Source organism: Xenopus tropicalis, chromosome 8, assembly GCF_000004195.4.
Source record: "Xenopus tropicalis strain Nigerian chromosome 8, UCB_Xtro_10.0, whole genome shotgun sequence".
Taxonomy (NCBI): domain Eukaryota; kingdom Metazoa; phylum Chordata; class Amphibia; order Anura; family Pipidae; genus Xenopus; species Xenopus tropicalis.
In genome coordinates, this window is record NC_030684.2 from 74,145,142 (window position 1) to 74,157,816 (window position 12,675).

General features: G+C 40.7%; 1 protein-coding gene across 1 annotated transcript; it reads right to left on the bottom strand.

The window, feature by feature from the left end:
• Nucleotides 1–1,589: 1,589 nt before the first annotated feature.
• On the bottom strand, nucleotides 1,590–6,275 carry atp6v1g2 (ATPase H+ transporting V1 subunit G2). The gene is made up of 3 exons (NM_001079372.1): nucleotides 6,050–6,275; nucleotides 5,572–5,672; nucleotides 1,590–2,113 (listed from the first exon to the last, which is right to left on the bottom strand). The coding sequence occupies exons 1-3, from the start codon at nucleotides 6,129–6,131 to the stop codon at nucleotides 1,937–1,939; spliced, it is 360 nt and encodes a 119-aa protein (NP_001072840.1). The 5' UTR covers nucleotides 6,132–6,275; the 3' UTR covers nucleotides 1,590–1,936.
• Between the last annotated feature and the right edge of the window lie 6,400 nt (nucleotides 6,276–12,675).

Sequence of the window (12,675 nt, forward strand, 5' to 3'; positions counted from 1 at the left end):
ATAAGATATATATACAGTGAGGAACATAAGTATTTGAACAACCTGCGATTTTGCAAGTTCTCCCACTTAGCCCACCTTTACTCCACTCATTAATCTAAATTAGTAGCACCTGTCTGAGCTCTTTAAAGACACCTGTCCACACCACAGTCAGTCAGACTCCAACTACTACCATGGGCAAAAGACACCAGAGACAAATTTCCACAAGGCTGGAAAGGGCTACGGGCAATTGCCAAGCAGATCAACTGTTGAGCAATTGTTAGAAAATGGAAGAGGCTAAAGACAACTGTCAGTCTCCTAAGGACTGGGGCTCCATGCAAGATCTCACCTCGTGGGGTATCACGGATGATAAGAAAGGTAAGGAATCAGCCCAGAACTACAAGGGAGGAGCTGGTCAAGGACATGAAGAGAGCTGGGACCACAGTTTCAAAGGTCACTGTTGGTAGAACACTACGCCGTCATGGTTTCAAATCATGCATTGCACGGAAGGTTCCCCTGCTCAAGTCATCACATGTCCAGGCCCATCTGAAGTTTGCCAATGACCATCTTGATGATCCAGAGGCGGCATGGGAGAAAGTCATGTGGTCAGATGAGACCAAAGTAGAACTTTTTGGTCTAAACTTCACTCACTGTGTTTGGAGGAAAAATAAGGATGAGTTGTATCCCAAGAACACCATCCTTACTGTGAAGCATGGGGGTGGTAACATCATGCTTTGGGGGTGCTTTTCTGCGAAGGGGACAGGATGACTGCACTGTACTAAGGAGAGGATGAATGGGGCCATGTATTGTGAGATTTTGAGCAACAACCTTCCCTCAGTCAGAGCATTGAAGATGGGACGTGGCTGGGTCTTCCAACATGACACTGACCCGAAACACACAGCCAGGATAACCAAGGCGTGGCTCCGTAAGAGGCATATCAAGGTTCTGGAGTGGCCTAGCCAGTCTCCAGACCTATATCCAATAGAAAATCTTTGGAGGGAGCTTAAACTCCGTGTTGCTCAATGACAGCCCTGAAACCTGACAGATCTAGAGAACATCTGTGTGGAGGAGTGGGCCAAAATCCCTGTTGCAGTGTGTGCAAACCTGGCCAGGAACTACAGGAAACATTTGACCTCTGTAATTGCAAACAAAGGCTTCTGTACCAAATATTAACACTGATTTTCTCAGGTGTTCAAATACTTATGTGCAGCAGTGCAATACAAATACATTCTTTAAAAATCATACAATGTGATTTCCTGAATTTTTTTTTTAACTGCTGTCTCTCACAGTGGGAATGCACCTACAATCTGAATGTCAGACCCTTCCATGATTTCTAAGTAGGAGAACTTGCAAAATCAGAGGGTGTTCCAATACTTATGTTCCTCACTTTATAAATAGAGAGACTGTTGTTTTCTTCAGCATTTCAAAAGATAACCAATAATGTTACTCACACTATCAATTTATTTTTTAAGCACAATAAATTCCAAATCAGTTGTGCTACGTTGTTTCTTTATGGACAGTTGTGGCTGCTCATTATAGCTTACTACCAAGGAGTAAGCTGCACAGCCACAAGAGTTAGGGGCAGATTTGTCAAAATGTGAGATAAGAGCTCATTACAGAGAAAATTGCAGTTTTTTATTCATTTTTTTCTCAACATATGGAAATAATGCAATTTAGAATTTGTATACATCAGCCCCTTAGTAATCATAGAATGTCACAGATTAATTTGTTTCTTTATTTGAGACACATTTGTATATATTTATTTGCATTTACAGAGACGGTTATAGCAGCACAAGGGATTGTGGATGCAATTTAGGCAATAGTGATAGCTCTGTTGCTTCCCATGAATCACAGTATACGTTCCACCAAATGAGGGTTACATTCCATAGATAATATACAATACAGACACATACTTCAAATGAATAAATAAGGGAGGTAAAGGCAGGGTAGAAATAAAAGCTCAGTTGCCAGCGAAACGGTAGTTGGGATGAAGCTCTGCCTTTACGTTGCACACTAGGCCCAATAACCGCCGAAGGACTGCTTCTTTGTTCTTGCCATGGCTGCTTTGGACCATCTGCAGTGTTTGGCGAGTCCGAGCTTCTACCTCAGAAGAAAGGTCTCCTTGTGTGCCCAGGGCCTGTGCAGACAGGGTATAAAGATACACTTTGTTAATAAACAGTTGTTTAATCATTCATTTCCAATCCCCAACATCATAGAACAACTAAATCCCTCCACTGGTTAAGAACCGGATTTGGGTTTCAATGCAGCTGAATTGTAATTTAGGATGTATGGAGAATCAGTTATTTCATGTCTGCATAAGTGGAAACATAATATTTCTGCTATCTCTGCTTGCACTGGTCAGAATCAAAAGAACCAGGGCTGGATTAACGGAAAAGCTACATGGACTTTTTCATGCAATGCAGAAGTATTGGTTGTGATCTGAGGCACTGAGGAACAATCCCATCTGTAAACATGCAACCAAGTTGTAGTGATATTTAAAGGAGATTTAAAACTAAAATATGAGTTGATATAAACTTACTCAGACAGGACTGGCGATCTGTGCATTCTGGCAAATGCCAGAGGTGCTGCTGTAAGATGCCATAGACAGTCACTATTTATTGGGCTGGTGGGGGGACTGTTTGGGCTTCTGTGTACTTAAAATGCCAGGGCCTATTTTGAATTCCAGTCCAGGTCTAGGGTGCTTCTTTGAGCACTTTAGCAGTTTACATTTAAGTTATATTTATTTGAGTTTTACTTTTCTCCCATCTAATAACTAAATACCAAAAGACAATGAACTGTGGTTAACATATACATCAACATAACAAGGACTACGAAGAGCAAGGTAATGCAATCAGATTACAGTGTTACAAATAAATGAAGTACCTTGAATATACAATAACCAACCTTGCGATGACAACCAAGCTGTGTAAACTAACCAATATAGTAGGAACAGTAGAAATCAATACACTTGTGGTCACTTGAGCACAGACTTTCATATGTTTTCCGTTGGTGCAGTCCTCCAGAAGCACTAGGCTCAATGTGCAGGTAATCACAAATAAAAGCAGCAATGACGTACATGTACAACTTAATTGGTGTAATAAATGCCTCCAATTTGTTTTATTGTGGAGCACACACAAAATGACCAAACATTTCAAGGGCCTCCTACCCCCTTCGTAAGTGGTAAAATGCACGCACAGTGGTATTTATTACCCATATTAAGATGCAGAAAACTTGTTGTACCATGTTAGCCAGTCAAATGTTACAGGGAAATAAAAAATAACAGAAGTGGTATAAAGGTGGAATGTAGCAATCATAGCAAGCTTTCAGAATATTTTAGTTCCCTTTTCAAGCTGATTACAATATAACTGTGGTGCTCTCTGATATATATATATACAGCATTCAGCTCATAGATCAAATGACCAGCAAAAAGGAATATCCATCTGTGTGCAAGGTGTTATCAAAGGCATATACAAGGGGACCTACAAGGGACAAACAGATATGGTACAGGATATTGTGGATCAAAGTGGCTGAATATAAATTAGGACTAAGTTACTGAAACGTGAAATAAAAGCAATTTCATGTGATCAATTAGCCCAGTGTCTCCACATTTGTTTGTATTAATGATAATTTTAATACCATGGTGATCGTCATTTAGTCAGTAAGACAGATAAAAACATTTTGGTTGGATAACGGTAAAATCTGCGCATGTATTGTTTAGCTGACGATGTCCTTGTGGGACCTACAATGCATTTCCAGGAAGTCACTTTCGAACGATTGGTATCTGCCAACTATTTCATTTACGGCAAATATAAGAAATGACCTGATTCACCCAGTGGAGTCAATAAGGGGTTAACTAGAATCTATAAAGGTATCTAAACTGAATTATTTTGACTCTAGAGCTAATAAGCACAGCACTATGAGTTTTCAAAATGCCACTCCAATTTTCCATTGCAGGGTAAGGTATACTATGTTCTACCACCTGTCAAATAGGTTTTAATATAGAGTTTCCAGGCTTGTTTAATAGAGAATAAAGTTGACCAATGTGTTTAGGCAGATCTTGGCAGAATACCATTTCTTCTAATCATTGGGGAGTGGTTTCTCTTCTGGAGACACCAAAATGGGTTTTTAGGGCATGTCTGAGTTGGACATTTCAGAAAAACATCTCATTGGGTAAATTGTATGTAGCCTTTAGGAAGTTAAAGGGGAGAATTTCTACATGTTCACACACATGGCCCAACTTTATATTTTGCACATATTTTTGGATCAGGTATAGATAGCAAGCAGGGGAGTTGAGGGTTATAACATAGAGGGGTACATATTGAGACATGAGTATAATCCATAGGGAGCTGAGCAGGGCTGCTTCTCATGTTTGCACTGTTGCTTTCATTAGCAGTGATAAGGTTGTAAGTCCCTTGCTTACTTGGTACAGAAGATTTTTTGGGCATCATAAGCCGGCAGCCTGGGCCTCTATTGTAGTAACTGAATTATTAGTAGATTGGTCAGCCCACCACCAGGCATTTATAATTTGTGTGGCCAGGTAATAGAAAACAAATTGGGGGCTTCTAGGCCACCCATATCTGAAGGGTGTTGTAATTTATTTACTGCCCATCTGTAGTGGTGAGGCAGCCAAATAAAGTGTTGTCATCAAAGATATTAGTTTGTGGAAGTAACTCCCTGGGATTAGTACCAGGGCTTGGTGGAAAGAACAAGCGATGAGTCAAAATTGTTAGAAATATTTATTTTATATTTAGTGTGTAATGAGATACTTGCATTTTAAGATTGCTAATACCAGGCATTTGGCTCAACTCAGAGCCAGCAACCCTGACTATAAAAAAAGCAATTGACTATAAAACATAGGCAGTATAAAAAAACTAGACCCTCCAGGTACTCCATATAACGCTTGAAGCTTAATAACTCAAAATAAGCTGGTCACAATGGATGCATTATTGTGTAATGTAATGTAGTTGATTTTGAAAAATTACTTTATCATTATTGTCTTTTTATGCTTGCAAAGAAGGTTCATAACTGAACTGTAATGCCCAAGCATTGCCTGAGTCTCTGCTGTCTGACAATGGGTGGTCCTTGGGCTGTTTGCCTTGTGCAACTAGCTTGCTGTTTATTTTAAGGATTTACATCCTTGTGCCCCGTCACTGGTGCATATTAAACCCACATCATAGTGCAAGAGGTAATCAAGGGCCCAACATAGCACTGTTACGCTACACAGTACGTGTGCTAATTGAACCTGCATTTAAAATTCTTGTTTATTATTATTATTACCCTGCAGAAGATTCCTCTAGATCATTTGAACGCTTTTGCTGAACTAACATTTGCAACTACTTCTCAATCACAACTGCCATTCAGAGAATGATGAATTTACATACCTTTCCCAACTAGCAGCAGGAAGTCATGGGTTACTCAAGGAAGCTGAAGGGTGAAGGGGAAATGGGGAGCCACTACCTTAGAAGTGGGGGAGTTAATAATAATTTTTTTACCCAGGGTCCTTCCAGTGTTTTTCCACTACTATCTGTGCTCGCAAAGTTCATATAAGTTTCAGCTCAAAAAGACAGTAGCTATGTATAAAAACATAATACATACAGTGCGTTGCTGGATCTGGAACTCCCTCTCTCTCTCCAGGCGATATTGCTCAATCTCCACTTGTGCTTCTTCCTTGGCTTGCTTCAGTCTGCGTGCTTTACCTGGAAGGGAGAGAGACCCATTAGTCACATTCATGTTATGTTTATGTTAAACTGGCATACCTATATATAGTATATTCACATATATATCTACTAGGAAATAACAAATAAATAAAAGAATAAATAAAATAAAGAATAAAAGAAAAACTCAAAAAACAATGGTCCATGCTGCAGAAGGTCTAATTATGGTCTTAAATGATTACAATTGTTGAATAAAATTTTGAATTATATTTTTTAGAAATCCCTCTTTTTTTATTTGAGGATATATATATATATTTACACAGAGACACACACACAGTATTACTACTGTATGGTATTATTACAGCCATTCCGTTTAAATTGCATCCTTCATTTTGTATACAGTTAAATTCACATCTTACGTTTTCTGGCCTCAGACACTCTCTCGGCTGCTCTCTTCTCTGCCTGCAGCAGTTGCTGGATTCCCTGTGATTGACTTGTCATGATTTTCTTTTTATTCAAATTCTGCAATACAGTCCCAGTGCTAAAGAATCTGGCAGCTATCTGCTATTACTGCTGTAGACCCTCACTGCTACAATTCAGTCCTTTATTTGTCCTGGGTTTTTTCAGCTTCCTCTGTGTCCTCTCTTCTCTTTGCATTGACCCATCCCCCAAATCTCTCTTCTGTCTTCATCATCTGCATCATCTCTAGGTACCAGCCCCTTCCTTTCCCTCCTGTTTCCATGCTCAGCATCATAGCAAGTTACCACCCCCATCCTTTCTCCTCTTTATTCCTCTCAGCATCATTTCTAGGTGCCAGCCCACTTCCTTTCCTCCCTCCCAGCTTTAGCAGCATACCAGCATCAGTACCAATTTCCATCCTCCATTCTTCTGACATTACCAGCATCAAATGTATATTTCAGAAAACTAATTACCTTTCTCTTTGCAAAACCTTTAACATCTAAAATAAATGTACAAGCTGCTGTGTGTGAACATGTTATAGAAAGGGTCACAGAACTACCTGCATGTAGATATGAGATTAAACACCAATACAAAGTGGAAGACTTTCATTCAGAACAGCAAGATTAGAACAGATAAAAACTTCATTTAGTTTGAACAGTTAATGTCATTTCATCAATTAACACTGCTAGGTGGACAAACTCTATACTGGGCATAGAGGTGCTTCAAACACTAATGCATTGCTGATAAAACTAAACAAACAATCCTACAATTTGTGTGGAACCCATGCAACACAGGGTTGATTCTCAGCCTGCGGATAAACACATATTTGTACCTCTCAGCACCGGGCCCTGCTCAATGTGCCTGCACCCAGGCCATGCAGTGGCTCCGTGTTTATCGAGGAGAACGAGGCACTGATGCTCGGCCTGCATTTATCCACTGGGTGAGAATCAGCCCCATAGCGTTAGGCTGAGGGCACACAGGGTGTGCAGCCTGCCTCTCTCTGTCTGTATTTTGTATGCAAGCGTAGAGAAACAGGTCCCTTGCTGTGTGTGGCTCCATTAACAGGCACAGTGTTGGTTCAGGTACAGGCACGCACATGCTACACACAGAAGCAGATAGGAGTGGATAGAAGCAGACTTTATGTCCTGTGGGCCCTTAGCCTTAGAGTGCACCTGGGATCCCAAATTATTATTTAAGTGATAAGGCCAGTCTTAAAATGGAAACCTGTAATGTCAGTTATTCTACCCCTTATCAAAAGGTGAAAACAGGGTTTTTCAAACAGGAACTCTGCAGCTTTCTATTCACTTGTATAGGGTTTTGGAAAACTTACTAATGGACGGATAAAAATTTGCCCTTAAAAATCTTATAAACATGACAAGAAAGCTTCCTTCCTTCTTGAGAACTGAAGCAAACTCTATTTTTACCCTTTGATAAATATGCCGGTTGGTAGGGCTGATGGCCGACAGGGCGATTAGTCAACTGCAGTTAAATCTCGGCTAATACCGGCAACTGATCTCCCCAAAATGCCTCTTATTGGGGTCTCTTAGGGTCCTGTATTGGGTCCACTTTTATTTAATTTGTTCATTTATGATGCAGGTAAGGGCAGGGCCGGGCCAAGGTATTTTGGCAAGGTATTCAATCAATGCCACCCCCCCCAGTAGTCCCACATTACCATTTTACTTTTTCAGTTTTTAATAAAGAAATATTGCAACACATTAATGAGTATAACTTCTGTAAATATAAATATGCTAACATGAAAAACAAAAGGTGCACTAAAAAAGTAAATATTCAGAAAAACCAAAGCATGTTTTTGCAGTGAAACAATATTTAAATAAGCGAAAATAAAGGTTACTGTTAACACTGTCATGCAGTTGTTGCCAAGATGTCACTCCTGTGTACCTGCCCATATACAGTATACCTCTTTTAAAACCTCAGAAAAGATGCATTGCCTTGATTTAAAAAAAAAAAAAAAAAAAAAAATGCCCCCACCCTTGCTCCTGTGTATCTCTGCCAGCCAGCATCCAGTGCTTCCACATAAAATATTTAGTCCCCCACTTCCTGATCGCCCCCCCTCCTGTGCCAGCATCAGTGCAGCCACATAATTAGCCAGTACCTTCCCTTGCGCCCCAAGAACCTGTGCCAGCATCCAGCATTAGCGTGTAGCCATATAAAATATTTATTTAGCCCCCATTTCCTATCCCGTGTACCTGTGCCAGCAGACAGACCACCACATAAAATTGCTCTAGTTCAGTGCCAGACTGTGCGCGCCACCCCTGCGCTTATCCCACTGGCAGTCGTTGATTGACATTGGTACGCACGCATTCTCATACTCAATCCCTCTAGTGTCGGATTTCTATAGCGTTAAGGTAAAGGCCGGCAGCAGGGGCATAGGGGGCACAAAAAGAACTTGTGCAGAGGGGGTTGGAGCAGGCAGGAGAGCCCAGTATTAACATCCATTGTGCTATTAAAGGGTAAGTGAACCCACTAAAGATAAAACAAAAAAAAATTCTTTCTCTTGAGAAGTGCGCCCCCCAGTGATTGTGCCCTAGGCAGGTGCCTATCCTGCCTACCCCTAGTTCCGGCCCTGGGTAAGGGTATTATAAGTAACATATCAGTGTTTGCAGATGACACAAAACTCTGCAGCCCAGGGAATTCTATCCAGGATGTGGCATCCTTGCAGCAAGATCTTGACAAACTGGCAATCTGGGCAGCTAAGATGAAATTTAATGTGGATAAATTTAAGGTCATGCACCTGGGATGTAAAAATATGAAAGCCACTTATACCCGTAATGGGACTGCACTAGGCAAATCCATAAAGGAGAAGCACCTTGGAGTCCTTGTAGACTTGTCTGTAGCAAACAATGCCAGGCAGCAGCTGAAAGGGCAAACAAGTTTTTGAGCTGTATAAAAAGGGGTATAGATTTGCCAGAGGAGGGGGTTATACTCCCACTTTACAGAGTGCAGGTAAGGCCCCATCTAGAATATACCCTGCAGTCATGGTCTCCAGTGCTTAAACGGGATATTATGGAGTTAGAGAGGGTCAAGAAAAGGGCAACTAAGCTGGTGCTAAATGGGTGATATGATAGCTATGTGTATATATATAAGGGGATTATATAACAATCTTTCTAATGCTTATTCCAGCAGGCACAAGGGCACCCACTCCATTTAGAAGAAAGGAGGTTCAGTCTAAATATTCGGAAAGGGTTTTTTACTGTGAGAGCTGTGAGGTTGGGGAATTCTTTTCCTGAATCAGTGGTACTGGCTGATACATTATATAGCTTCAAGAAGGGGCTGGATGGCATTTTAGCAAGTGAGGGAATACAAGGTTATGGGAAATAGTTCATAGTACACATTGATCCCGGGACTGGTCCGATTGCCATATTGGAGTCAAGAAGGATTTTTCCCCCCTGTGGCATATTAGAGAGGCTTCAGATGGGTTTTTTTTTGCCTTCTTTGGATCAGCTTGCAGTTACGCAGGTTATATAAGTATAAAAGGTTGAATTTGATGGACATGTCCAAAGTCACACAGAGTTTTCTCCTGCAGGAAAACGAAGCAACACGTATGCCAGTCCACCAGCAATTCACTTTATTGCTAGTGGAAAGGAATTTCAGTGAGATTAGTTATTAGTTGCCCGGAGTAGATGAGATTAACCGTGAGCGACTAGCAAAAGGATCCTTTCAAAATATATTCAACAGAGAATGTAGTTCTTCTGTGCAGTGAAAATACATATTTCTTCAAATGTAATGGTGTATTTGCCTGCAAATGGGGGGGAGCTAGATGGGGACATCTTATAGCATATTGTGTATTATCAGCTTTTCTGCAGTTCTGTAAATCTCGAATAAACCCTGGCACATACAGTCACTCTGTTTAAACAGTACAGGGCCCGTTTATGGAGGGCTAGGTACAATTGTAGGAGTTGTGGTCCTTGGAACTAAATCGTTGCACTTTGCCCATCCAGCACTACTACTTTAAAAGTCTGGAGCAGGGCACAAAGCCCTGTTTTTGCCTCCTGCCATAGGCAACTGGTAAGTAAATGAAGCACAAGAGCACTGTGCCCCTGAATCTCACCAGCTTGCATGGTCTGAATCATGCACAAGATTGGGGCATTCCAGTACTGCCAACTGTTAGAACATCATACATTTATTGTCTGTCTGCAAAACTGATGGAAACCCAAAACTGTACTTTCCTATGCCAAAGACCAAACATCAGTGGTTATAGAGCAATGTTCCCTCTAAGCTGTGCACTCTTGCAGCGCACACAAATTTTGAGGCTGGTGCACACAAAGAAATTTGTGCAAAAACACGAAATTGTGAATCTGTTCTGACCTGAGCAAATCGTTTTTAAAAATGCACACACAAGTTTAAAATGTACGCATAAAAGAATTATTTTGTGCACATAGCCAAAAAGGAATTAAAGGGAACATTGTTATAGAGGTGATTGTAAGGATGGACTCTAATTAGCTGCTGGGTTTAAATGCACAGGCCTTACCTACACTCATGTTACACACTGAATTGCAGCCCTTTCATATCTCCAAGACAGAGGTGACTCATTGCAAAAATGGAGGCATACCCGAGGAAGATCCATACTCCTATACCCTTTCAGGTCTCCTTGTTTTGTTCTGCACTGCAGTTCCCTCGGTCCCAATAACAAAAACACTCAATTTTAGGGTCTAACCCAGAGATCCCCAACCAGTGGCTCAGGAGCAACATGTTGCTCCCCAACTCTTTGGATGTTGCTCCCAGTGGCCTCAAAGCAGGTGTTCATTTTTACATTTCTGGCTTGGATGCAAGTTTTGGAGGCATAAAGACCATGTATACTGCCCAAAAGATGCTTCTGCAGTCTGCCAGTCCACATTGGGCCACCAAATAACCAATCAAAGCCCTTATTTGTCAACCACCTAGGAACTTTTTTTATGGTAGAATTGCTCCCAACGGGTAGAAATGTTTGGGAATATGTAGATGCTTGAAACCACAAAATAAATATTGAATACAAAAAAAAAAAGAAATGTTTGGGGACTCCTGATCTAACCTATATAAGTAACTTATAGTTGAAACTTGTTTAATACATCAATTTTCATTGCCTCTGGACCATATTCACCATACAGTGTAGGCTCACACTTCACAAAGATTACTTTATAAGACTCAATTTTTAACCTATTTCAAGCAGTTGCAATAAATGAAGCATTTGGCTTTTACCTAAAGCTGGGATATCAGCACTTACATTTGCACGAGTTCTGTGTGAGCTTAGGGAACGAGTATAGGGTCTGAAGGACTGCAATTTACTGAGGCACACACAAATAATGTTCACCACATCCAAATACCATTCACACAACTGCCTGACAACATTCAGAAAACAAACTTACACTGCAAACATTTTTTGTTTTTATATACGTAAATAATCATAACAAACCATAGTGCTTTTTCTATATACCTTTTATTGTCAATAACTCCCAAAATCTCTGTTGGCTCCCAGTTTTTTGTGGGTCTCTAATGAGCAGCAATCTTCTGAGATACTGGTGCATAGCTCTGCCCACATGCACACATGCCTACTACATGCTAACAGCATTAAAAGGAGTGACTTAGAGCTGTAGGTTATCTGACTGTATCATTAAGTGGTGCATTAAGTGGTGTGGTTGAGTTCTACTAACTGGGAAGTGACAGTAGACAAAAAGATCGAAAGAGATGACTTGGAGTCCTGTGACTTTCAGTTGGCCCATATTTTATGTAGGAGTGATGATACAATCATCCCTAATGTTTTAGCGACACTTAAAGGGGACATATTTCATACATTTTTACAATGCACTAAACCATGTAAAATAATGTAAAATAGAAGGAAGTGCTTTTATTTGAATACCTTTGGGTTCAAATATGTCCATAATTGCTTGAAAACTGCTCTACCCAGACCTTATGCCAGCTTCCGGTTTAGACTCTTTAGTATATGGCTCAGAGCCTCTGGCCCTGATCTTCAGCAGAGCTACTTAAAGTGCAGTGAATATGCATAGGGTGGGCAGGGCTTAGTGATGTCACAGGAAGTCTGTTACTGCTCTACTTGCTCCCCCCGCCCCCCACAAGCAGAGAGACACGGAGGGGTTTTCCCTGCTACTGTTGAGTAAAGCCTGTCAGTCAGTGCTGTGACCACTTCCTGTAGGAGACTGAAGCGACACTCCCATCTTTCATTTCACTCTGGCTTCTGACTTGAGAGGTTGTCTCTGCAGCTCTCATATAATGACAGTATTAGGAGGTAAAATGCTTTTAAAACATCTTTCTTTCTGAATAATTTCACATTTTGAGGGAGGATGAATATTATAACTCAATATGAACTTTATTTAAAATGTCTCCTTTAAACTACTGTGCTTTTGTCTCAAATAGGCAAAATTTTAGAAGCAGAAATACAGCTTCCACCAAGCCTGTTGCAAGCCTTTGTAGTCGTGTTTGGAGACAGCTGCAGTTGTTGTGTCCTAGACCAGGATTTTGATACACTGAAAAGTAAGGTGCAATTTTAAACAGTAGTAGGTTTAGTGAGTTTAGAGCTTAATACATAAAAACTCTCCTACAATATATTCATTCCTATGGGATTTTAACAAGC

Bases quoted from the DNA above. Each gene is read 5' to 3' on its own strand.
- atp6v1g2 (NM_001079372.1), bottom strand. From the start codon at position 6,131: ATGACAAGTCAATCACAGGGAATCCAGCAACTGCTGCAGGCAGAGAAG. The intron at 5,673-6,049 runs GTAAGATGTGAA...TCTCCCTTCCAG, and splicing joins AGTGTCTGAGGCCAGAAAAC to GTAAAGCACGCAGACTGAAG. The intron at 2,114-5,571 runs GTATGTATTATG...CTGTCTGCACAG, and splicing joins TCCAGATCCAGCAACGCACT to GCCCTGGGCACACAAGGAGA.